The 27,338-nt window shown below is 38.9% G+C and overlaps 1 protein-coding gene across 8 annotated transcripts in view; it reads right to left on the bottom strand.

Moving 5' to 3' along the window:
• Positions 1 to 24,951, bottom strand: part of ANAPC1 (anaphase promoting complex subunit 1) — a 91,420-nt gene extending 66,469 nt beyond the window's left edge. Inside the window, exons 1-17 of one of the 8 annotated variants that reach the window (XM_034659532.1) lie at positions 24,319 to 24,951; positions 24,011 to 24,128; positions 22,791 to 23,027; positions 21,612 to 21,773; positions 17,803 to 17,854; positions 17,478 to 17,578; positions 16,826 to 16,908; positions 15,660 to 15,733; positions 13,850 to 13,995; positions 13,404 to 13,624; positions 12,482 to 12,691; positions 9,723 to 9,818; positions 7,992 to 8,082; positions 7,835 to 7,900; positions 4,449 to 4,583; positions 1,209 to 1,349; positions 406 to 466 (exon numbers count right to left, since the gene is read on the bottom strand). In XM_034659532.1, coding sequence (XP_034515423.1) covers positions 406 to 466; positions 1,209 to 1,349; positions 4,449 to 4,583; positions 7,835 to 7,900; positions 7,992 to 8,082; positions 9,723 to 9,818; positions 12,482 to 12,691; positions 13,404 to 13,624; positions 13,850 to 13,995; positions 15,660 to 15,733; positions 16,826 to 16,908; positions 17,478 to 17,578; positions 17,803 to 17,854; positions 21,612 to 21,773; positions 22,791 to 23,003 — 1,852 coding nt within the window. In that variant the 5' untranslated portion in view covers positions 23,004 to 23,027; positions 24,011 to 24,128; positions 24,319 to 24,951. Of the gene's footprint in view, positions 1 to 405; positions 467 to 1,208; positions 1,350 to 4,448; positions 4,584 to 7,834; positions 7,901 to 7,991; positions 8,083 to 9,722; positions 9,819 to 12,481; positions 12,692 to 13,403; positions 13,625 to 13,849; positions 13,996 to 15,659; positions 15,734 to 16,825; positions 16,909 to 17,477; positions 17,579 to 17,802; positions 17,855 to 21,611; positions 21,774 to 22,790; positions 23,028 to 24,010; positions 24,129 to 24,318 lie in introns of those variants that run through there. The other 7 variants (XM_019804944.2, XM_034659536.1, XM_034659534.1 and 4 more) reach the window with 7 other exon arrangements.
• Positions 24,952 to 27,338: the final 2,387 nt, after the last annotated feature.

Raw genomic sequence — 27,338 nt, 5'->3', positions numbered from 1 at the left:
TAAGGCAATTATGTTAATTTCTCAATTTATCTAGCAATTGAAACATTTATTATATGATTAAAAGCCATCACACACGCCAAAAGCTATTTTAGTTGCTTAGGCTTCCTTGTTTCTCAGATTTTCTTGAAAGGGGCATGTCCACTCACTGTATGGCCTTCTTCAACGTAAGAAATCTCAGAGAAACTCAAGTAGCACATCCTTCAAGTATACCCCTAGCCTTAGAGCACATGGAGTAGACACTGAAAAGTGCTCCCCAGCTTCTCTGCAAAGTAAAAATTTCAATCCCATGGCTTGAAAAACAGCAAATTTTTTAAAATCCCAATTACTACTGCAAATCAGCAAATACTACAAATCTTATCAATCAAACTGAGAATACATGGAAGTGAGGTCTGACCTCAATCATACCTAATTCAGAGGTGGCAATTTCAGGAATAGTGATCCTAACCATGGAGCCATTACTCAACTCCTAGGGGAAAGAACAGAAACAAACAGGAGCATGTAAATAGAATTTGTGCATTCTAAGTCTCTGAATGTCTTAAAAATGGCTATGTTTTATAAGACTGCCTGTCAAAGTAAAATTCAATAAAATAAATGAAAAACAAGTATTTTTCAAATGGAACTGAATATGTCCAAATTTCAGAAACTGTAAATTTGATTATTTAAAAAACATTTCCAGGGGCGCTTGGGTAGCTCAGCCGGTTGAGCATCTGCCTTTGGCTCAGGTCATGAGCTCAGGGTTCTGTGATCGAGCCCTGCATCAGGCTCCCAAGCTCAGCAGGGAGTCTGCTTCTCCCTCTCCCTCTGCTCATGCTCTCTCTCTCTCTCAAATAAATAAAATCTTTAAAAACAAATAAATAACATTTCCAAAAGTTATTTTAATGAAATGTTTAATTTTTATACATACACTAAGCGTCACCATCACTAAAAAAGATGAACTTTTAATGAAAAGACAAAAATCCTAACATAAAATTAAACTATTTGAACAAGATTTGTTTTCAATAATTTTTTAATAATAAAGCAACTGTAGAAAAGTTAAGCAGAATTACTTTAAAGTAAAATAGTACAAAAAATGACACATTGTAAGAGATTTTCAAAATCATGAAAAATATTTTTTATTTTTCAGACAAAATTCTGCATTCTGACAAATTTGAAATGATAGTCATATTTCTTAGAGAGCTACCTAATCTTTTAAAAATAAATATACTTACCAGAGTTACTCTGTTACAGACAGGGTCTCTTATAGAATGAATATAAGTTCCAAGCTGCTGGAAAGTACAATCCTCATTATAGAGAGAATCATGAAGTTTTGAAGAATCCCTCAGTTCCGGAACTGGGGAGAACAGAACCACCTGAAAAAAGTCAGAAATACAACACATATGAAATATTTTTTGAGGTATTAAGGACAAAGAAATCTCTTTTTGTACATGGTCTAACAATTGCACGTAATAACTTAAAATCATTCTGCTCTGGGTATGACAAAGCACCTTACGGCAGATCAAGATCCTCACCCAAAGCAACTAGAAAAGGTCAGTGAAATAGTAAAACATCTGATCAACAGCACTGGAGAGCTAGGGAGACAACCTACACCTGAGGGGCCAAGGTCTAGGAGAAAAGAAGGGAGTCACAGGGAGGTGGCCCAAAATTCTTCTTGGCATGTGCAATATTTGGTGGGGATTTGGTAGGGAGTATGGATACACTGAGTGCACAAGAAATGCCACTGCTAAGAGGAAGAAGAAATAGCAACATTTCTGGCAATCCTACACAGCTAGACACATAAACTGTAACCTGAGGCAGGCAGCCCAGACAGAGATGACTTGAGGATCTAAGACCCCAGAGGGAAAAGAGAGCAATGAAAAACCAAAGAAACAAGATGGGTACAAAGTGGTATCTCCTCTACAGCCAAATGTTTGTTCTGAAAGTATGAGAACATTTACTTGCTCAATTGTAGATATGCAAACATATCTTAGTTACTAATTAATACTAAATAATCTTAGTTACTAATTATATGCAGATGCTTCCAGCTTTAGATCCAGTCCTAACCACGGACCGTTTTTGTATTCCCATAATTCCAATTATAGGACATCTCTAAGTGAATATCTTGTCACCACTGATAGCCCATCAGGTATAAGATTATTTATTATATTCAAGCTTCTATTCCCACAGCTGCCACAAAAACCGAGCCCCACTGGTCCTGAATCTAAGTCTAGCTGCACAATCAACTAGAGATGTGGAAAGCCATTGACCAATGTGTAATACAATGATGTTGTGACCCCATGGCTACCACAAAGACACTAACAATTCCTGGGTTAAAGGAATTCTAAGAAAGTTAGAAACCATTTTACATTACAAAAGACAAAAATTCTTCCAAATCACACAAAACTCTGACACTTCTCCAGCTCCCTTTTGACAGTTCTGCAAATGTCCTGCTTTAAGGGAAAGAACTCAATGCTGCACATATTTAAAAAATAAAACCAGGGCCTAGACGTTGACCAATACAATTAATTGCTTGCACCAACCTTCACTTTCAACTTCCCATAAACATCTGCACCCAAATGCCTCTCAAATACAAACCTCCTTTCTCCAGGCTTCCTAACTTGATAAGCATGGGTGTTCACCTAGCTTGCTCAGAGAACCCTGAGCCTTGTTCCCCAACACCTCTCCCCAGCACAGCACAAAACCAATCAACTGACAGATTCTGCCATTTCCACTTCACCAGTCACTCCCCTCCTTTCTAATATGCTGCCATAACTTGGATCCTCTTCACGCCTCTTGAATTAACACAAAAAACAACACCTGGAATCTCTTTGGTCTAAGTCCCAAGATAAACATCTAAAACACAGAGCCTAACATTCATAACTCCATCCTCAAAAGGCTGTAATGTTCTGGTGATAGCATTCAGAATAAGAGCCTTTTCATCCCTTCTGCCTTTAAGAACATGTTACTAAGAGTGGAAATCCCAGCTTACCAGCTATATGACTTTAGATAAGTAACCTCCTTATACCTCTATGTACCCATTTGTAAAATGGGGAGTGGTATCTTCCCAACAAAGCCATTCTAAGGGATTAAATGAGTTAATACATATAAAACACTTAGAACAGTGCCTAGCACATAAAAAACACTCAAAAACAAGTTATTATTACCCATTCCCTGCCCTGCCCCAACAGGCTACTTGTACTTTTATAAGCATTCATTCATTCCACATACTTTAGTCTTATACGCAACATGATAGAAATACGAATATGCATAAAAATGTTATGCACTTAACTGCCTCCACAGCCATTTCCCACGTGATTCCTCTTCTCCCCAAATGCCCCTTTCCATCTACAGATATCCTACTTATCCTAAAGGTCCAAACCAAGTCAGACATGCCCTTCAGATATGAGCCTCTGGTCCTGCCCCATCAAACCATCAGGATGTATCTTCCTATCAGCAAATCTGCTGTGGTACTCTCTGTTTCTCATTCATAAGTCAATAGTCTACCTTAAATTATAATTTCTCATGCAGACAGTACATCTGTTCCACCCAAATCAATTATGAGGTTCCTAGATGAAAAAGAATGTCTCATTCTCATCTCCGTAGCACCTTACACATCACAAGGGAGGTCAATTATGTTTACTGAATCGTTTGTGTTTGAAAACATGTATATTCTACCAAGTATTAGCTAAACTTTCAATTCTGTCATTTTTAAAACAGAAAAAAGTTAACCATGGGAAGAACTAATATTTAAACCAAAGTTCTTTAAAACACTATTAATCTTTTTTAATTTTAACTAAATATTTTATTATTTTATTTTTGTTTTTTTTTTATTTAAATTCAATTAATTAACATAGGGTACATTATTAGTGTCAGAGGTGGAGGTCAGTGACTCATCAGTCTTATATAACACCCAGTGCTCATTACAACACATGCCCTCCTTAATGCTCATCATCCAGTTACCCCATCCCCCCACCCTCCCCTCCAGCAACCCTCAGTTTGTTCCCTATGATTAAGAGTTTCTAGGGGCGCCTGGGTGGCACAGCGGTTAAGCGTCTGCCTTCGGCTCAGGGCGTGATCCCGGCGTTGTGGGATCGACCCACATCAGGCTCCTTCACTATGAGCCTGCTTCTTCCTCTCCCACTCCCCCTGCTTGTGTTCCCTCTCTCGCTGGCTGTCTCTGTCTCTGTCAAATAAATAAATAAAATCTTTAAAAAAAAAAAAAAAAAAAAAAAAAAAGAGTTTCTAGGGGCACCTGGTGGCTCAGTCGTTGAGTGTCTGCCTTCGGCTCAGGTCATGATCCGTGGGTGCTGGGATCAAGCACCACATCAGGCTCCCCGCTCAGCGGGAAGCCTGCTTCTCCCTCTCCCACTCCCCCTGCTCGTGTTCCCTCTCTCGCTGTCTCTCTCTCTGTGTCAAATAAAAATTTTTTAAAAAAGTCTCTAATTTTTGACAACACCGAATTCTTTACTCACCTCATCCAAGGATCCAAGTAGTTTACTAAGAGGCTTGGGAGTACTGATACTGTCAAGTGGAGTGCTGGGCCGAGGCATTGTGTTAGACATCGTCAGGGAAGGAGCTGGCAGTCCAGGAATAAAAACCTTTCCCACCTTTAAGCAATAAAAAGATGCGGGGAAAAAATATGGGCTTTAATGTATCATATCCTTAAATAAAACCTTATGGCACGTAAGCATAAATTTCTTTTGTTAGTCCAAATTTTATACACACCAAACACATCTAAAGAATAAAAAGAACTAAAATTTTAGGGGCACCTAGGGGCTCAATCGGTTGAGTGTCTGCCTTTGGATCAGCTCATGACCCCGGGGTCCTGGGATCGAGCCCCGCGTTGAGCTTCTGGCTCAGCAGGGAGCCTGCTTCTCCCTCTCCCTCTGCTGCTCCCCCTGCTTGTGCTCTCTCACTCTCTCTCACATAAATAAATACTTAAAAAAAAAAAAAACTAAACTAAAATTTTAGTAATTCCACTATTCAACTACAAATATCTTGGTATAATTTCTCTTGGTCTGATTCCTTCTCTTCATTATGGAGGACTTATTTGTGGCAGGAAAGTGAGTGAATGCTAATATAGTCAGAACATTATACAAAATCCCATATACTATGCATTTTCCTACCATATTGGTGGTAGAGAGCAGGGACACTAAGCTTTCAGAGAAAGCAGCAATCTTGTTAATGAAATCTCTGGGCAGAAAGAATGAACATCAATTACTTTCAAGTGGCCAAAAATATGAAGCTGATTGATGCTCCAGAAATCAAATCCAATGTAATCCAAACTGTGCTCTTGAGCTCATAATCTGCCTTCTTCCCTCATAAACTCTCAAATATTCCCTTCATATAAATTCTTCATTAAAAGACTAAGTTGACAAGCCATGCTAATCACCCTTTATTTTGGCTATCCATGGGGTTCTCAGGAAAAACACAACAGAAGTTCAGATCCACACAGGCTGAAAACTCTGATAAGACTCAAAGGAAATATTCAGAACTCAAGTGAAATTCTAACAAAATCCATATTTATGTCCATATACTACCCAAAAGCTAATAAATTAACAAAGTTATCCAAATAATATCCTCAGGATTAGAAAACAAAATGAGGGTGAAAACTAGTATATATAAAGTTTAAAGCTGCGAGAGGGTGCCTGGGTGGCTTAGTCGGTTAAGCGTCTGCCTTTGGCTCAGGTAATGATCCCAGGGTCCTAGGATTGAGCCCTCTGTGGAGCCCCACATCGCCCCACATTGGGCTTCCTGCTCAGCGGAAAGTCTGCTTCTCCCCCTGCCTCTGCCCCTTCCCCACTCATGTCTTCTCTCAAATAAATAAATAAAACCTTTTAAAAAATAAAAAGCTACGAGAGACCTCCAGTTAATGAATATATGGAGTAGGCACATTTCATGCTACCCCTCCCGCTACTTACAACAGATTCTGCACAAAATCTATAATGCAATGGAGAAGACTCTGAAAGGTAAAGAAGACACCGGCTAGGGACCTGAGAAGCAGGCATAACCTATGATGAATGCCCTAGGCGTTTTTGTTTCTTTCACTCTTTCCCTAAGCAGATCTTGAGTTCTCAAGGGGCCTGCAACCCAGAAATGGCCACAGCTGCAAACCAAGAGAAACCCTGCTCTTTTTCGACAAAGTGTCGGGAAAAAAAGGGACCAAGCAAGACAGAGACATCTTCACCATACCTGCCCCACTACAGGAAACACTAGGAAAAAAGCCATGGCCCCGTTTCCTCCATACCAGGAGCTGTGGTCTGGAGACTGTGAGTAGAGTTCTGTCATTCCCTCTGTGAGGAGTGGGTGGCATCCCTCCCCCAGCATAAGACCCGTGGGCCAGACCTATTTTGCATGGTGGTAACTAGGTGGTACTCCTCCCCTTCTCATCAAGCACTGTAGGTACAGAGACCATGGACAGAGCACTGCCGCCTTCGTTGCCAAGAGGCAGCCCTTCTGTACCTCCCCATGGTGTGCAAAAGCTATGAAGGGGGAGGAACACTGGCTTTCATCCTTATCCACAATAATAAGCTGGCATACTTATTTCCTTCTGTCCTCCCCAGAAATTATGGGTGGAGCACTGTGTTCCATCCCCACCCTGCAATAACAAGGCAGTAACCCCTCTCTGTCCCATTTAGGGAGTGAGAGGAAGAATGGAAAGGAAGTAAGTAGAGAAAAGGATTCCATAAATATGTGTATGAAATCCTGGGCAGGCCTCTGAGTGAGCTATGTATGAAACTGACCAACAATGACACAGCAAAAGATCTGAGAACTAAACGCTGATCTGTAACACCATTCAGTTCTCAGGCTGGCCTCTGGGTAGCAAAGAAGTTGCTACCACAAAGAAGTTGTGGCAGACCACAATCTCATTAAGAGAGCAGACAACAAAAAATGTGCCCCAGAAATACCTCCCTCCTTGGTCAAAAAAATCAGAAAGGAATAGCTTAACAAGATCGAAACTTTTAGACAATAAGCGATCTACTTCAGACAAACACCATGTGAAAAACTATGTCCCACCTCTCAGTCCTGTCAGCAAAGGCCAAGTGGGTGCCTAGACTTCCATTTTCACCTGGCTTTAACAAACCACCAATTTGGGGGGGGGGGACAAATAGTACTATGGATTCACAAGAATGTTACATAAAGCAGTATTCGGAACTCTCATACACTGTCGAAGGCAAGGAGTAAGGGGAGATGTTGTAAACTGGTATAACCTACACCTTGGAAGACAATTTGGCACCCCCCTCACCATGGCCAAGTTGAATATGCATATACTCTAAAGGTTAAGAGACTATGTGTAAGAATTTTTTTTAAGCATTACCAGAGGAGGGGTGGCTCAGTCGGTTAAACGTCTGCCTTCAGTTCAGGTTATGATCCCAGGACCCTGGGATCAAAACCCACATCAGGCTCCCTACTCGGCGGGTGGCCTGCTTCGCCCTCTCCCTCTGCCCCTCGCCCTGCTCGTGCTTCCTTTCTCTCTCTCTTTTTCCCTCTCTCTCAAATAAATAAAATCTTTATTTTTTCATAATAATTTTTTATTGTTATGTTAGTCACCATACAGTACATCCCTAGTTAAATAAAATCTTCAAAAAAAACAAAAAAGCATTACCAGAGGAAACAGCAGAAGCAACATAAACACCCCCAGTGATGATAAAATCGTAAAAGTTTTAGTATAACCACACAACAAACTACTAGGGAGCCTGCTTCTCCCTCCCCCCCTGCCTGCCACTTCCCCTGCTTCTGCTCACGCTCTGTCAAATAAATAAATAAAATCTTTAAAAAAGAATGTTTAAAAATCATCATCATCATCATCATCAAGGAGGTGGTCCTACAAAAGGATGAAAGGCTACTTACTACTTACCCGAACCACTCCTGTGTACAGCACCAGGTTTCCACTGCCTTCAAGGACCAGCATGGTATCTATCTTCTGACAGAAAGACAAAAATTTTACTTGCCAATCTGTGCAAATTATAAAACATAATGATTTTCAACTTCTCAAGATATGTGCCTGCATTTACCTCCACAGGTGCTGCATCCTTTGCGTGTATGTTGGTGATGGAGCCAAAGATGAGCTGAGTTTTATCATTACTTTCCTGAAACTTTACACAGCTAAAAATTAAAAAGAGAAACAAACTACTGATACGTGCAACAGCTTAGAGTGATCTATGTGGTATAATGCTCACTGGGAAAAGCCAATTTTGAAAGGTTACATATCGTATGATTCCATTTATGTAACATTTTCAAATGATAAAATTATAGAAATGGAAACAGATTAGTGGTCACTAGGGGACAGGGATGGGGGTGGGTGGGTTTGGTGTACGGAACTATAAAGGAATAGCAAGACGGATATCTTTGAGGTAATAAAGAAGTTTTTTTTTTTTGTTTTTGTTTGTTTTTTTTTTTTAAGATTTTATTTATTTGACAGAGATAGAGACAGCCAGCGAGAGAGGGAACACAAGCAGGGGGAGTGGGAGAGGAAGAAGCAGGCTCACAGCGGAGGAGCCTGATGTGGGGCTCGATCCCATAACGCCGGGATCACGCCCTGAGCCGAAGGCAGACGCTTAACCGCTGTGCCACCCAGGCGCCCCAAGAAGTTCTATATCTTGACTGTGGCGTTTGCACAAATCTACACACGAGAAAACTTCACAGAATCATATAAACACACACAAATGAGTACATGTAAAAGTGATGAAATCCGAATAAGGTGTGTGGACTGTACTGATGTCGATTTCCCTGTTTTGATCATGTACTATAATTACATAAGATGTTACCTCTGGGGGATAGAGTACAGGGTACATAGGACCGTTTCCCCACTATTTTGCAACTGTCTGTGTTTTATCATTTATTTCCAAATGAAAAGGTAAAGAAGTGGAAAAAAGATCTGAATACACATTTTTACCTAAAAAGATAAACAGCTAGAAAGAACATGAGAAGATGCTCAACATCGTAAGTCATTAGGGAAATGAAAATCAAGAACACTTCAAACCCACTAGAATGGCTACAAAGAAACGGACAACACAATAAAGAAACCAGAACCCTCACAGATTGCCGGTGGGAACAGAAAACGGTGTAGCCTATTTGGAAAACAGTTTGGCAACTTCTTAAAAAGTTAAACATGAATGTACGGTTCAACCCAACAATTCCACTCGTAGATATCTTCTCAAGAAAAAAGAAATCATGTATGTCCACGCAAAGACTTCCACTCCAATGTTCATAGGGCCATAACTCACTATGGTCAAAAAGTGGAAACCAAACGTCCATCAACAAATGAATGGATTAAACATAATGTGGTGTATCTACATATGGACTACTATACTGCAAGAGGAATAAAGTACTCACACATGTTAAAACATGGTAGATTCTAAAAAACATTATGCTAAGTGAAAGAAGCTACCCACAAAAAAAACTACATTTTGTATGATTCTATAAAATCTCCAGAAAAGGTAAATCTTCTAGGTAGAAAGCCTATGTATAGAGTGGTTACCTAAGGTTGGGAATCAGAAGAGAGACTGACTGCCAATCAAACATAAGGGATCTTTTTAAGGGGACAGAAGTGTTATAAAACCAGATTGTAGTGATGGTTGCATTAACTCCATAATTTTTACTAAAAATCATTTAATTGTACACTTAAAACATGTCAATTTTTTGGCATGTAAATTATTTCAATAAAGCTACTTAAGTCAAAAAAAGAAAGAAAAAGCAGCCCTAAGTTTATTTACGCAGAATCAAAGGGAAGTACGTGCACTTACCGTAACTGGAGCTCAGACTCCACTAAAAAGCACAAGAACTTCTGCCCACATAGGTCAGATGTAATAAACACTTTTGAGGCCTGTGAATTTTTCTCTCTGTAGTAGATACAGTAATAAAATAATTGTCAGCATTGGTTCTAAAATCTGCCACAGTAACTCTTAATGAAAATATCCTGAAAGAAATCTTAAAACTACTTGGGCCAAGCATTAACATTGAAGACCCCATAACACCTCTAGGATTGGACCTTCATGATCTCTGAAATTCCTTTCAGTTCTTTGATTCTGAGTCCATTCCACAGCTTTTTTGGGAATAAATTACAAAAAATTCAATCATTATCAATGATCTTTTTAATTCCCTATTAGTAAAGTTACATACTGCTAAAGCTGCGAACTTGAATCCCTATCCCTTAAAGGGTATAAGGGGTCAGACCTCTTCCGACATGACCTCTTCTCTCTCTCGCAGATTAGGCTCTACTTCAACCCTTTTTTTTTTTTTAAGATGTTATTTATTTGACAGAGAGAGATACAGCGAGAGAGGGAACACAAGCAGGCGGAGTGGGAGAGGGAGAAGCAGGCCTCCCACTGAGCAGGGAGACAGATGAGGGGCTCGATCCCAGGACCCTGGGATCACGCCCTGGGCCGAAGGCAGATGTGTTAAATTAACGACTGAGCCACCCAGGCGCCCCTCTCAACCCTCTTTCTGAAATCATATCTCTAATTTCCAAAGATTTCTTTTTGGTACAGAAGACCATAATTCTGTAAAATTAGAATCTGCAACATTTTCAATTTACCAAGATATATTTAAAGACAAATGATTTTTAAATGTTGGAAATTTTTATTTTACGAAGAACAAAAACAGAGAAGCTACTTCAACACTGCATTCATAGCTTTACTTTCCTCCAACTATACCTATCCCCTAACCCCAAGAACACACACTTGCCTTCTGCGTCACAGAGAAAATGCAGCTGTAAGGCTTGAGCCCAACCTCCTGTCTTATGTATCTAATAACCATCACTGTCTTTTGTCTTTCTCCTGAAGGCTAATCTCTCCACTTGTGCTCCTTTTTGGCTCCTCACTCTATCCGTCATTTCCTCTCTCATTTTCAATGCTTTCCCTACTCTGAGTTAAGATAAAAATCTTCAAATATGAAGATGGACTGAATAATAAACGATATGAAGGACTTACTGTTAATTGGCTAGGTGTAAAAATGGCCTTGTAGTTAGGTAAGATGTCCTTACATTTTAGAGATACACACTGAGGTATTTAGTCATGAAGACTAATTTTCTCTAATGTAATTCAGCAGTAACAAAACTCTCCCTTGACCCTGAGAATCCCTCTAATTTTGTATCCTTATCCCCAATCAAAGGCAATCCATAACATAATCTGTATGCGAACGTTCACTTCCTTGGTCCCCATTTACTTCTTCCACCCCATTCCCTCCACAACCCCTCTCCAAGGGCTCCAGCCAAGATCACCAGTGAACCCACTGCCATCCAAGTACCTCCTCTCTGAGCTCATTGCTTAGTGCCACACCTCACCAGCACCTGGAAATATTGGCAGCTTTCTTTTTGAAAGGCTCTCTTTTCCAGTGTCCCATGACACTTCTGTTGCTTCTCCTGCTCTTTCTGTAGCAGCTCTTCTCTCTTTTTACCCCCAAAAGCTTAAGTTTCCAAGACTTCAGTCCCTAGCTCTCTTCTGACTCTACACCACCAGGTCCATTATTTGGAGGTCTCAGACCCCCTATGAGAATCTAATGAATGTTAAAACCCTCTCCTTAGGAAAAGTCCTATAAATCAACATGCACATGATTACTGTATGATGCTAGGTTACTAGAACCTCTGCAACTGCAAGCTTATCCACAGGCCCTCCAGGAGCCCAACGTCTACACACTCCTTAACTTCTAATCCACCTCCCTTGCCTCAATCACCACTTATAAGCCAACAACTCCCATGTTTATTGCTCTGCTCTTTCCCCTAAGTTTATGACCCACATATAAAGCACCTTCTTAACAGCCCTCATTAGGGAAAGCAGCCCTAAAGGGCAATCTCTCTCTCCAGCCTCCCCTTTCTCAACCCTTGCCCTTCCTTCCAGCATAAGCAAAGTGACAGTATTTGTACGTATCACACTCTCATACTTCTAAACTTCTGTTCTGATCATCCTGCCTACTGTGCCCTTCTTCCCTTTGCCACCCAGCAAATACTTCCCAAAGCCCTACCAGCGAGTAGGCAGTGCCTCTGGGTCACCATCTTTAGCTGTCTCTTTTTGAGGACAGGGACAGCGACCAATTTGCCTGTTAAACCACAGCCACTAGCACACACACTGGAACTGGCTGAATTAATGAATGACCAAAGAGAACGTAAAAGGAGAAGGACCACATGGAACAGAGGTCTGAGTTGCATTTCCCATAAATAACAGCTAACACTCAACTAACATAGAGATAAAACTTTAAAAAAATATTATAAAATCCCAAGTTCCATCTACAGAAATTGTTTCTCCCTAAAACGTCAAACACCTCAAATCTGAGAGATTCTTACTACTAAAGAATAGGAAATGATAAAAGAATATTTTTATAATCACTTTAATATCATTAACATCCTTTATTGAAACTGAGCTAGCCTTAATATTTATCTCTGTATTTTTATAAGTATTAATAACTGATTATATTAAAAGATTAAAAGGAAACTCTAAGAAAAACACCAAGAATTTTCTAAGACTTTCACCAACATTTTTCTTTAAATAGAAAAATATATATCCCAAACCTTATATTAGTAATTGTTTCTGTCCATAAATGGTCAATACAAAGTTCAGGAACAATTGGCTCTGTTTCTGGTGCAAGGAAGGAGCCATTAGAATTACTATTTGGAGAATGAGAAATACTATGTCTCTTCGGAGACTGATTATGGCTTGAAAGGTTGAACCTCTGCACCCCTGAAAAAGAGTGCACTCCTAAGGCGGGAGAATGAGCACGACTGCAAAATAAACAGAGACAGGGCATCACAATTAACAAGGCAGGCTGACAGAACATGCTTCCCAATCATACTTTCTAAAACTCTATGTATCAAGTGCATTCATGGCATAATCCCAGTCAAAAATACATTTTTTAAAGGGAATAACTACTTAAATGGTTCACATTACCATGTTTTACTATATTCTAAAGATTTAAAATTCTTGTTAGAATTCATCCTTTAATTTTAAAACTGAAAATTAGTTCATTTTCTGCCTCAGAACATGAATTGTTTTTTTAATTCAAAAAGGTCCAAACTACATTCCTTTACATTCAGGTATGTACATACCAACAAAACTATGTCCCCATATTACCAGATAGATACTAATAAAAATGAAAAAACTAATGCAAAGACCAAAAAAAAGAAAGGAAGAAAAGAAAAACCGAAATATTTTTGCAATTAATATTCATCAAATTGCTGCCACTTAGTGATGGAAATGAGGCAACCAATCTTATGACAAGCACAGGCAGCTTCTAAATAGGACTCATTTAAAAAAACTAACTTTTACTTAGTAACACAACTGGGATAATTGCTACTTTCCCTAAAAAAATACCCAAGAGCTGTCAACAGAGATTTTAAATCCTTCAAAACATTAAGAGAAAGTTTGAAAAGAAGGTATCTCTTTCTTGGGATATCTTGTTTAAAACAAGGAAACACTTCCACACTTAATTCCCACCTTAGAGCTGCCATGTTGGAAATAGAAGGTGAACGAGAGTGTAGACTGGGTGAGGAGGTCGAGCGACTCTGACTGTGAATGGAGGAGTAATTCTGGAAAGGTGAAGCCACGGGGGAATCTCCTTTGGAGAGGCTTCTGAGGTGTGCTGTGAGGGAGCTACTACTGGCCACATTCTGTGGGGTTCCCCCCTGTTCAGAGAACTTTAAGACAACATTCTCTTCCTTAAGTCAAAATGATGAGAAGGGGGGAAAAAAAAGGCAATAATTAGATTAAAAGGGTAATTTCCTGGTGAGAATTCAGGGTAGAAGCCAGTTATTAAAGACACAATATTTCTTTTTTTCCTAAGAAGCTCAATGCATTTCACAAATGATTCTTCCAAATACATGTGAAAGTTTTCAGTGTTAACTATCCTTTCATACTAAGAAGTGACTTGCCTTTATCCTTACCTCTGTTTTGACTCTCCGGAGAGCCCACACAGAATGCAAACTTTGAACAGTGTCATAGGTCATTATAATGGAAGGATCAGTGTTGAGAAAAACAATTTTCATTGCATGATCCACAACATATTGCACCCTTGATGAACCAAAAAGACCTTAATGATAAAAGAGAAGCAGATCAGGTATTGAACAATGAACTTTGCAAGACAGTTCTTTATGAAGTGACTTTCTAGAATTCCTAAAGAGAAACCCAGCCAATTAAGATACAAAATCCACTAATATATAATTACCCTGAATTTAAATTTACTTTGGGCATCAACTTCCTCAAAATACATAAAGATAAGAATACATTACCATTTTCAGTTTCACATACATGCAATTACATGTTGAAGATGTGTGCTGACTCACTGTCCCATCGCCCACAGGTAGGTCTGTGGCTACTCAACTGACTGATCTGTAAACTGCAAGCAACTATTCTGCCAAGTTTGACCTCTTGACTGTTTTTCTTCTGTATGAAATCTGTCCTCTATCAACAGAGCTGAACAGTACACTATTTACTGAGTATACACGCAAAATATTTCTCCTAGTGAGTTTAGCTTTTACTTCTGTAGTACCCTGAATTGATATTATAATCTTATCTAACAGCTTCCTAAATGCTTCCCTCTGTTAAAATATTTAATTTTAAATAATTATTTTATAAAAATAAGAGGTATTTTATAAAGAAATGAATAAAAATCACTCATAATTCCACCATCTCAAAATATCCACTATTCATATACTAAGGAGTACTCCTTCTAGTGTTTTTTACCTACACGTATACATACACTTCTCATGCCTTTACAAAATTAGAATCACTGTATTCCGTTTTCTATTCTACTTAACGTTATGAATAAGTAATCCCTGAGGTCATTAAATATTATTCAAAAATGTGATCAATAATGCTTCACACCATTCGGTCACAGGCTCTAACATGTTTATTTAGGTTGCCCGTAATTGTTAACAATATAATACAGAATTATCATCGAACTTTTCTGTAAAAGGCCAGAGAATAAATAGCTTAGGCTTTGTGGACCACATACTGACTGCTGCATAATGTTTTTTTCGACAACTCTTTAAAAAGATAAAAACCATTCTTAGCTCATAAGACATACAAAAACAAGCTTTTGGCTGGATTTAGCCCATAGGCTGTGGTTTGCCAAGCTCTAATACAGAAGATTAAAACCGCAGTGGAATTTCAGAATATGTGCTTGGGATAAAGTCCTACAAGTAAAACTGGTCAAGAAATATAAACATTTTTTTCAATTTTCAAGTCCTCATTATTTATAATTACCTATTATGTCTGGCCACTTTTAAATTCTTAAGATAAGCATCTAGAAATACCTGTAGGAAATATTAAAAGTTCTACATCTCCACAAATTATTTTATTATAAAGAGAAAATGAATTATTAAAATGTACACAGTACAGGCCTAAAAACCTACACTTTTTTCTTCAACAACAACAAACAATTTTAGTTCATCTAAGTATTGTTCATTTACTTATTACTGAGGAACAGAGTCCACAGTCATTTACAGATAGGTTAGTGAATATATCAATATTCCTGATTGATTATAGGCCCTATTTTTAATAAAAGATTAACTATTAAAACAGTTAATACCATGGTATTCAAGAAATTCTTGCTTTAATATATATTTTCATAATAAAAATGTTTAATTATTTCCATAAGACAAGCCCAATTTTCATAAAGCTCCTTCATTTCTTCTTATCCCCCAACCTTAAAAAAAAGAGCTTATATGAAAGAATTTATAAAAATACACTTACTTCCAGATTTACAAACAAGTGGGGTTATTTCATCTAGTGGATGCAGCATGCTGAACATAGTGGGTAAAGGTTCTCTAGTAATAAACAAATAATCAGTCAGTCACCAACACAAAATGAATCCATTTATGTGCAAATTTTGCACTTTTCTTGCAAAGAAATATCTTCTCCAGATTATACAAGCAACTGGAAATCTACCATCTCAAAAAGCAAGCCTCTAAATTTTTTACATACTATTTTTCACAGTATCTTCTATTTCATTCCTGGAAATATCTCTTCTTGTGCATGGTAATTCTATGCATGCACACACACAGGGAAATCAATACAGCCCAGGGAATCTCTACAAATAGCAATCATCACAATACAGAACCAATGGAGTAATAAGCATAAGGCAATCTTTTTTTTTTTTTTTAAACCTCTCTTAGGGGCAGTGTGTCTTTGGCAGCTAAGAAAGAAATTCAGTGTCCTACATTCATTTACGAAAAAGTGTCAAAAAAAAAGGAAGAAAAACTTCAAGTAAATAAAAAGGCTGCATTTTTTAAGGAGTGATTTAAAAAGGAGAAAAAAACAGGCCGTCTATCTAAACACAGAAAGATTAAAATCTATAAGCAATTTTTCAAAAACAGTGTCTACTACTTGCACCAGACTATGACAGGTACTATATGTTCCTGCCCTTCAATGAGCTCAAAATTTATTAGGGACACAAGGTAAACATGCTACCAATAAGCACCTACCATTTACTGTGCATCTAATATGTACTAAGTCCTATGTCAAAGATTATATACATCAGCTCATTTTATCTTTGTATAAATCCTAAGAGGTACATGATAGTACTTCTGTAACAGATAAGGAAACTAAAGCTAAGAAAGCTCTGACTTGTCCAAAGTAACACAATGAAACAATGACAGCTCTAAGAACAGTATTTATATCCGTAAGTATGTGTTCATTTAATTTTACTATGGAGGAGAGGAGGAAAGCAGTAGATAATTAAGTGCCAAGTCAAGTAGACCTCATAAGTATACAATACTGAGATGCGAGAAAATGGTATTTATCTATTCTGTTAGCATGGAAATTATCATTATCCCAAACTTTTAAATAAACAATTTTACCTCAAAACCAACACTACAAGAGCCCAAATAATAATATACTGAACTGAGTAAAATGAATACCTGGGTGGACCTGGAGGTACCTCATGTGTAGAACTGCTTCGTTCAAACAACAATCCGTATTTGGTGGGCCAAACATTTGCAACCTATCAGGTAAAAGGACAGAAAAAAAGAAATAAAAGAAATGACTCTTTATAATATGTGCTTAGGAAACTATAGAACATTAGATTTTCTTCCAATTTAAAAATTCACAAAACAATGATCATTAGCAATATTTTTTTTAAAGTCCAAGACAAAATCAAATCTAAGAAAGAGTTCAATCAGAAATTCCTGCCACTGGCTAATAACAGTACCAAAATGACAATGTGATGAAATTTTAACAGTAATGCTAGGTATAAAAAAGATGATGAGAAAGGGGAAAAAGACTAATCTTGTTCACGTGCTTTAATGTACCAAAATGATTTCTTTCTGTAACTTAAAATGAAAAAAATCTCTCAGGAAAAAAAACTCCATAATCCACTTCATTAATAATTTATTTTTTATGCAAAGGATGGAAAAATGGTAAGTATTAAAACTGTTAAAATTTGGTTACTTTATTTTAATAAAAATGACATTCTTGATTACAACAAAGCATAAGAATAGCAGTATTTCTGCAACCAATTAATTCAAGAATATTCTACAACAAAACACAAAAACAGTGAAATATTCAATTCACCTGAAAAGGTAAAGAAGCTATGTAATCCTTTCCTTCTATGCTATGCATGTTAATACACGAACTTTGCAATATACATATGCATTTTTCTACTTCATCACTACCTGAAAAGAAAGGGTACAACAAGATTTATGCATTTTTTTCCAAAAAAAAAAACTCAACAATTATGAACTGCAATCCCAACAGCACAAATTCTTTAATGTACCATTAAAAAAATACTTAGGCTAAATCACTATTATTAGTGGCTACTTATTCTGAACAACAACAACAAAAAAAACGAGATAAACATTTGGAGTAAGATGAATAAAATTTCAAAAAAGAAACTTACTGTAGGCCTTCTCAGATTTATCCTGTGATATGATGAAGTCACACCACAATGCCTAAAATTAAAACAAAATGCTTACCTGAGAAAACTGTATCTAAATAATAACCTATTCACTAATGGCATCTGACTAGTAACAATGACACCTACATATACCTTTCCCTCTTTATCCAGTTCAACACACATACCATGGGAACAAAAAGGAATAAGATAAAATAAAATTAGACTAATTAATGATAAATATTATAAGAAAAGACAAACTATGTTTGCAAATAAGTTTTAGAAAGCTAAAGTTATCAGAAGAGTTCCAAATTGCCACGCTATTATAATCTCCAGACTTACCCAATGATCTTATCATTCTCAGACTGTCCTAGACTCATTGTAGAAAAAAAACTTTAGAAAAATTAACACTTTCCTTTCTAAAAGGCCCCTCTTATAAAATACAAACTAGGAAAAGCCATTAGACTTCAACTGGCATGCATGACAATCACTTGTTGAAATTATTTAACGGCATTTTTATGTTTGTTTGTTTTTAAGGATTTTATTTATTTATTTATTTATTTATTTATTTATTTGACAGAGCGAGCACAAGCAGGGGAGGCAGCAGAGGGAGAGGAGAAAGCAGGCTCTCTGCTGAGCAGGGAGCCCAATGCAGGGCTCGATTCCAGGATCCTGGGATCATGACCTGAGCTGAAGGCAAACGTTTAATCGACTGAGCCACCCAGGCACCCCTACGTTTTTTTTCCAATGTGGTAAAATACATGCAACATAAAACTTACCACTTTAACCATTTTTTTTTCTTTTTTTTCTTTTTTTTTTTGAGAGAGAGAGAGAGAGAGCAGGGGGAGGAGGGGGAGGAACAGAGAGAGAGAGAGAGGGGGAGAGAGAATCCTAAGCAGGCTCCACACCCAGTACAGAGCCTGACTTGGGGCTTGATCTCATGACCCTGCGATCATGAACTGAGCAGAAATTGAGAGCTGGACGCTTAACCGACTGAATCACCCAGGCACCCCTACTTATATGCAACCTTAAGAGAAAGCAGACAAGAGAAAAGAGAGAAAACATCTAACCGCATATCCATGGAATCCAGTAAACAGGAAATCATTCTTGGGAGAAACGAAGATGGAAACAGAGAAGCAAAGAACTATCATCAAGTCCATTTTTCACATCTACACTAATCATATGAATTACATACAGGAAAATTATCATCAAAAAGATCACTGGCAGGGCATCTGGGTGGCCTAGTTGGTTGAACGTTCAACTCCTGATTTCAGCTCAGGTTGTGATCTCAGGGTCGTAAGACTGAGCCCCACACAGGGCTCCATGCTGGGTGTGGAACCTGCCTGGGATTCTCTCCCCCTCTACCTCTTCCTCTTCCCCAACTTGCACAAGTGAACGCATGCATGAGCACTAATACAGACATACATAAAATCTTTAAAAAAAAAAAAAAAAGATCATTGACTTTAACACTTCTGAACAGAAACACTTTCACACATGCCCTTAGGTTTCGAAATAATTCAGTTTATCTTTCCCAATAAATTGTTAGAAGAGTATAGTGCTCATGAGGAAAGAGTTAATGTAAAAATAATAAATAAGCAGTGTCCTGGTACAAAGGTTTCAGTGTTTACCAATAAGAAATTTAACATTAGTCAAAAAGCCTCCAAAATCTCTTATAAACAGCCTACCAATCCAACTATTATAAATGTATTCCTTTTCCCCTCAACTTTTTATTTCTGAAATTTTTCAGTAAGAAAAGTTGAAGTAGTACACTGAAAATCTGCCTCACCTAAATCTAAGTTACTCATATTTTGCCATATCTGTTTATGTGCATGTATTTGTGTATATACGGGATTGAGGGGGCACTATTTGAATTACACATCATGACACTTTACCCCTAAACACCTCACCATGCACTTCCTACAAATAAAGATGTCTTCCTATATAGCAACAAAACCATCATCCTGCCTAAGAAAAAAATAACTTTCTAACATCACTTAATAGCCAGTCCATTTGCAAGTTCTTCAAATTTTCCCAAAAAACGTTTTTAGCTGATTTTCTAGAACCAGGATTCAAAGTCCATTTAACAAGTTTCAAAAAAATATTACATTTGATGCCCCTTTAGTCTTTTTTAATCTAGAGCAATCCCCACCTTTCCTTTCTTTCTCCCTGACTTTTTACACCTGATCTTAGCCGAAAGGCAAGAAGTGACCTCTCCCAGGCTTTTTAAAGAGACCGGAATGTAGACTGTCCCCTCAATTGTTTTCTCATGCGTTTTTTCTTTAAACTTTTTATTATGGGAAATTTCAAACATATACTAAGTAAACAGAATAGCAATGAATTCCCATCCACCAGCTTCAATAATTATCAAGCTTTGGCCATTCTTGTTTCATCTACACATCCAACCCATTCCTCATCTCCTGATATTTTAAAAGTTGATCCTCTTATCCCCATATTTCCTATGATTAAAAGTTAGATCTAGATATTGAAGTTAAGTAGTTCTGAGAAGAAAACTTAGTAAATGACATCATGTATGTCATGCTGCATTACAGCTAGAGGTGCGTATTACTCCTCTTCCCCACTACCAGTGATGATAAACTCAATCAATTTGGTTGAGGTGGAGACCAACAGATGCCTCACAAGTAGAGATACATTTGTTCCTTCACATTAACAAGTAAGCCACAGGGTGACACCTTGGTGCCATGGTTGTATCCTTTTACCCAACAGTGTTAAGTGTCCGTTTACAGTCTTTGTCTCTATCAGTTTACATGCGAGGTTAAAAAAATGGTCATCGGGGCACCTGGGTGGCACAGCGGTTAAGCGTCTGCCTTTGGCTCAGGGCGTGATCCCAGCGTTATGGGATCGAACCCCACATCAGGCTCCTCTGGTGAGCCTGCTTCTTCCTCTCCCACTCCCCCTGCTTGTGTTCCCCCTCTCGTTGGCTGTCTCTATCTGTCAAATAAATAAATAAAATCTTTAAAAAAATAAATAAATAAATAAATAAATAAATAAAAAAATGGTCATCTTCTAATCTTACCATTCCCTTTTTATTTATTCACCAGCATTTTATAAATAAGGGTTTTCCTTTACTAACTGGAGATGAACTGCATGTCTTCCAAAAAGGCATGGCAAATGCTTAATTCTTTCCCTTTAGTTACCAATTTCAGAACACAGGCTTAAGAGTCAACTACAACAACAGCAAACTAGGTGTTTTTTCCTTTCCCTTTCTCTGTGAGTATTACTCTGAGCCCAATTTTTTTTATTCAATACTCTGCAATCAATTATAATCATCATGTGTTAAAATATTTTTGTACCCTTAATGTCTTATAAACTTTTATTGACAATAAATCAAATTAATCAAGGACAATGTTTAAAGATTATCATTAAACTGACAAAGGACAGTATAAAAAAAGTAATGACACAGAAAACAAATGAAATTTTTATTTTCCTACCATTATCTTCACTACATTTTTTTTTTTTTTAAAGATTTTATTTATTTATTCGACAGAGATAGAGACAGCCAGCGAGAGAGGGAACACAAGCAGGGAGAGTGGGAGAGGAAGAAGCAGGCTCATAGCAGAGGAGCCTGACGTGGGGCTCGATCCCCAGAACGCCGGGATCACGCCCTGAGCCGAAGGCAGACGCTTTAACCGCTGTGCCACCCAGGCGCCCCATCTTCACTACATTTTAAAATATACATCAAGCTGTTGGGATCATTAAGCTATGTTTTTATTATTTCTGTTAAATTCTAAGATAAAAGCTTTTTTTAAAAAAAGTGTTAAATAGTCAACTAAATGCTAAAATTCAAATCAACTCACCTGTTGAACAGGACTGTCAACTGTAAACGCTTTATAAACAGCCAATGCCTGGCTTTTACTTCCTTTGCTCCAGATCACCATATTTCCAGCCACATAGAGTTCCTCATCATAATCCACTTCTTCTCCAATTTCACTGACACCTTTCCTTAACTGCCAGCTTTCCTTAAAAATTAACAAATGTAAGACATGTTAAAGCACTCTTTTTCAATAGTATGGAACAAGATTTATTAATTAAATCAAATGGTCATCCAGATACAAGTCTCCTACTCTCTCTCTCTCTCTGCCTGTGGATTAAGACTCAATCCAAACCCAACTCTCAGAAGGTCTGGTGCCACTGATTAACAGAATGGATGTGTATTATAAATCTTACAGGATTTCATGAACAAAAATTTACTCAAAAATTCTCCATATTAACTGCCTTATATTATAACACATTTATTCTGCCAAAAATATAAACAAACAAAAATTAAACTTATCTATAGAATGAAACCAACATACTTGGGACATTAAAAAGGTATATTAAGCACATGAGGGGGTGATGGAAAGGGAGTAGTGAGGTACACATGGGAATCACTGGCAGAGTTTATGCATAATGCAGATTTCCCTGTTTCACAACTGCGTATACACTCACCTTCCTTCCCTTGTCCAACCTATCAAAATGAATGGGAACAAGAAAAGTTTAGATTTCTAACTACATAAACCTCCCCTCTCTGAGATTTGGTATTGTGGATAGGAAAAGGGAATAAGGCAGGAAAGACTGATTTTCTGATACATACTTGCATCTCATTCCTCTATTTAAGAATTACTACTCTATCTACTTGTGTAGCATTTCTTTTCTCCTCTAGAAACATGCACATCTTTTGCAGTAGGGACAATTTCTAACTGTACCATCTACTCATCAAATAACATGAAACCTTGTCTCTACATACTAAGTGAAGAGGAGGTTTAAAAGAGACCATAATCATACTACTGAACTTGACAGTCATTATGACACCATGAGTTACACACGTCTAAACAGCTGTGACACTATAATACAATAATATCATCACTTTAGCCTTGATTAAAATTACCAAATCTGAACCTCTACTCCACAAGTTACATCATATTCATCTCTGTTTCATCTGAGTAGCCTTAAATTATAAATATGCTTCAAAAATGTAATGGGAAATTTAATGGAACCTTCTGTTTCTCGTGGATTGTAACCTCCTGAAGGGATCCCACCAAGCCAGCAGCACCATCAGAAGACCATAACTCAGAGGCTGGCTGCAGCTGGCGAAGCTGAAGGTTCAAAGCATTAGGGTGGTGCTTGCAGTGGTCTCGACCGAAAGGAACAAATTCCTGCAAATCCCCGGCTGCAATCATCGTTGCCCTTTCTTCATAGAAGTTCGACATGGGTTCCAAATATCAACATTATTTCTGCATGAATTCAAACACATTCTGGTCAGCTTCTAAAGTCAAAACCTGAATGAAAATATCATAAAAGTTCACAGAAGAGTCATTAATCCTTAGATGAGTGTCAAATAACCCTATCATATTGTAGGTATACAAGTAATCATAATATCAAAGGGCATTCCAGATTCCATGAAAAGCATACCTAAAGGATCACTGGCATATTGGAATGAAACAAACAAAAAAATATTACTTCTCACTCATCAGTAGTTGAAGTACTGCTTTTAGTTGACCAGTCCACAAAAGACCTAATAACTACCAAGTGTCATCTGCAGTTTGACACCCCAATTCATTTAAACATATAACTACAATGAATTCCATTTTTTGGTCAAACCAGAACCAAGGCATGAATAACCCCGGCCATGGAATAGTCATGCTTGTAGCAAATTTAAGAGTGCTAGCTTTTCATTAACACAATCTATTACAGTACAATTCATTACATGTAGATGAGCTGTGGGTGGAAGAATGCTCCTTTACCTCCAAAACATTTCTATATACAGTAATTGACAGCTAATAAAATTCTGATACTCTGCAGTGTGGTATATAAAGTGGATGACAGTTCTGTCTCTCAGACAACACCTACATTCAAAATAGGTTTTGTGGCATCACATTTAAACTGCAATCCTCAAACACAGAAATCAAAACAAACATTTGATGTCAGCACCATAGACAACTTTAGTATCTGAAAAGCACTCATAATTAAGAGTTTAATTAAATTTGATTTAGATTTCTCATTTGAGGTTTTTTTGGCATCAGTTTTCCTTGCTGCAGTATCTCAAAGCCTCTGTAGATCCTATGCAGCAACCAGAGGTGCAGCTATTTTATTGTGAATTAACATTATTCCTGAGACAACTGTATGTCACAATGGTGGCACTTATTTCCTCCTAAAATTCAGAATCGAGAACAGTTGAACTTAGAACATAACTAATAACGTGCCTTATAAAACTTACAAGAAAACAACAAAACTCTGCTGGTCTTCCTATTTCCTAGTCAACAGGATAGCCAGCATTAAGCTTGCGACTTTATCCAACTTCAGTTGTGCAATTTCGAAATGTTATTCTATTAAAACTTTGAGAAAATTACATTATTACATAATTATTTTAACAGTGCAACATCTTTTTGTACGATCAAAATATATTTAATACTTTTATAGTCCCCCAAATTTCTATGTGTTTACTTATTAGGGCAACATAAAAAGCTACATATGAAAGTACTATGTTACACTGATAAGCTATAAATCGTTATCGGCATTGTTTACCATAAACAAAAACTACCGTGCCAAAGGTAACCACAAAATTGCTTCAAGAAGAGACCCAAATGCACAGGAAAGGCATCTTGCATAGAGTCTCCGCAAAAAGGCAGAGCAAGGGGCCGATGTAGAAGCTGAGGCCCACATGGAACACCGCTTCTAGCTCAGGAAGGAAGTCAGGCGAGGAGCGGCGCGGGGAGGTGCACCCCGGAAAGCCCAGTCCACAGGCCGGGGGCCACTTGGCGCAAACGCGCGCTCAGGGCCTGCCCCTGGGCTCCCAGCCCTCCGGTCACCGAACACAGGTCAACCTCGGGTGCGAGGATCACAGGACAGGCGGTGAACCACCGGACGCTGCGGGCCCGGGCCCGCACCTGTGTAACTCGGGACGCGTCAGGCGCGGCGAGCCCCGGCTGCTCCCCGGAGGCGCGGGGCCGAGGGGGCCCGAGGGCAGCGGCGGGGTCGGTCACGGTGACTCCTCGGCCGCTGCAGCTTCTCATTCCCTCTCCCTCCTCTATTCCGGAGGAAGAATGGGCAACAGCTGCTGGCGTGACTGCGAACGACAGGCTGAAGTGCTGGGAAGCCACTCAGGCGAGATGTTCAAATGAACGCGTCCATCTTGGCTTTCCCGTCCTGCCTCGCGCAGGGGCGGGAAGGGGTGGGGCGTCGCAGGAGGCGCGCGGCAATATCTCGGTCCTAGCGCCTGCGCAGCTGCGGGAAGAAAGCGCGGTGCAGGATTTGCCGGCTGCTTCAACCTCCCTTAGCGCAACGCGGATCTCCAAAGCCGGCCTGCCTCTGCCGGAGTGTGTACCGTGACAGGTCCCTCCTGGCGTCCAGATCTTCTCCAGTCATGTCATTACAACTAGAACTGCCTCTTAACTCTGAATTAGGAGATATTCGGGCTAGTTTCACTCTATTCTCCTGACCCCCAAACGGGAGGTCTGTACTTCCAGGCTTGGGACAGAAAGAGACGTGCTGATTTTCTCTCTTTGGCAGGGCACTATAACTTTTTGGGTTCCGGACGCATTCATAGACCCAGGTTAAGAATCCAGCTTTATCCCTCCCTCTGTGTCTGTGGATTCAACAACTGTACAATATCGCACTTACGGAAACTAGAAAACTTTCTTGAGCTCTAATCTCCCATTGCGTGGTATCTTTAGCTTAAAAGTATTGATAAGCGTCCTATTGCCAAAAAATAAAGTTCAAGTTATTTATCCAGAAATGTAAAGTTGGCTGAAACTTTATGTCCACTGGGATTCCCCTAACACGTTTTGCACTTCGCGACCCTGGTATCTTGGTTCATTCTCTTCCTTTTATTTGGAATGTCAGCCTTCAGGGTTTAGCTTGAATGCCTTTTCTCAGAATTCTTCACTCCAACAGGAGAGAGGTTGCTGAGGACTGAATAGTTTGTGTCCCGCCTAAATTCGTGTGTGGAAACCTAATGCCTCATGTGATGGTATTAGGAAATGGGACGTTTAGGAGGTGCTTAGATCATAAGGGTGGAGCCTTCATGAATGGGATTAGTATACTTCTAAAAGAGACCCCACAGAACTCCCTCGCCCCTGCCACCAAGTGAGGACACAGCAAAAGACAGCTATCAATGAACCAGACAGCAGGTGTCACCAGATACCCAGTCTGCCAGCACCCTGATCTTGGCCGTCCCAGATTACAGAACTGTGAGAAATAAATGTTTATTGTTGATAAGCCGGGCAGTTTATGGTATTTTTGTTACAGCAGCCCAAATGGACTAAGACAGAGACTTTAAGAAGTTTGAGGAGACCTGCCTTTCACTACAGTCATTTGCCTGAAACCAAAATATCCCCAGACTTCCCTGGCCTGATAAAGGGAGCAAATTTTGATCAAGGCAAATTGATCAGTAGGAACAAGACCAGAGGAGCCAGACAAATAAATTCTCTCTTCTTCTCCCGCAGGTGGACTATTGTAAGGCATGTTTTCTCTGCACCACCTGTCAGGAGATGTGTGTGGCTGAGTGGGCCAGCTGCCAAGCAGACTCCTGATGTTCAGGCAGCCTGTGTGAAGCAGCACTAGCACAGTACTTCTCATCCTTCCTGCTTCCTTTCCCCTTTCCTTCATTCTCTGAAGCTTGGACATCAGCACTCATTCATCTTGCCACCAGCTCTGTCTTTTAAGGTACGCAGGCAGCACAATTCATAAAGAGTTTCTTATGCTGCTAGTTACCCAATCTGTAAAGCAGAGTCACTGAAAGGATTCACTCAGCTCTCCACCGTCCTGGGTGTTCCTCGCAAATTCTCTCAAGATGCTTCTCTGTAGCCTCAGCCGATGATGTCCTCTGTGAGGACACCAAGGGCGATGTTGACATTGCCCATCCAGTACTCCCAAAGACCATCCATCCTCAGGTGCCAGAGCAGGGCTGTGTTCCCTGCAGAGTAGCCGAACACGTCATTCTGTCCCATGGCAGCACTCCAGTGTCAATAATAGTACTGCTCGCACTCATGGTCTGACAAAGTCTCTTAAGAAAACAAATCTTCTAGCTTCTGCCACTAACCTCTGCTCATGGGGGTCCAGACCACAAATCCAGGAGTTTCAGACAATAGTCATCTCCTGCTATCTCCATCATCCTCCCATTCTCTTCTGCTAGCATTTGAGGCATCCCCTTGGCTCGGAACACGGAAGCCCTGGTGTAGACTCCTGCAGGCAACCAACTCACTGCACTTCTGCCATGTCCTCCAAACAAGCATGGATTACCTTTAGGCCTCCTGAGGTTGCATTTTGGATACAGATACAGGTATATCCAGTAATATGAAGTAGACCTCTTTTGTTGGTGTACTTACCGAGTAATTAGCAAAATCCTCCATATATAATTGGTGTGCCAAAAATACTGAATAAAATCCCTATTTGTCACTTTTAATCTATTTGTGACAAAATATACAAATCTGTGCATTAATAGCTATTGCTGCATAATAATATTACCACAAAATGTGTGGGTTAGAGTAACATATTTATTATGTCACAATTTCTGTGGGTCAGGAGCATAGGCCTCAATGGGTCTT

The sequence above is a fragment of the Ailuropoda melanoleuca genome, chromosome 4 (assembly GCF_002007445.2).
Source record: "Ailuropoda melanoleuca isolate Jingjing chromosome 4, ASM200744v2, whole genome shotgun sequence".
Lineage (NCBI taxonomy): Eukaryota > Metazoa > Chordata > Mammalia > Carnivora > Ursidae > Ailuropoda > Ailuropoda melanoleuca.
Note: the sequence above shows the minus strand (reverse complement) of the source record. Positions and strands in the feature narration are given on the sequence as shown.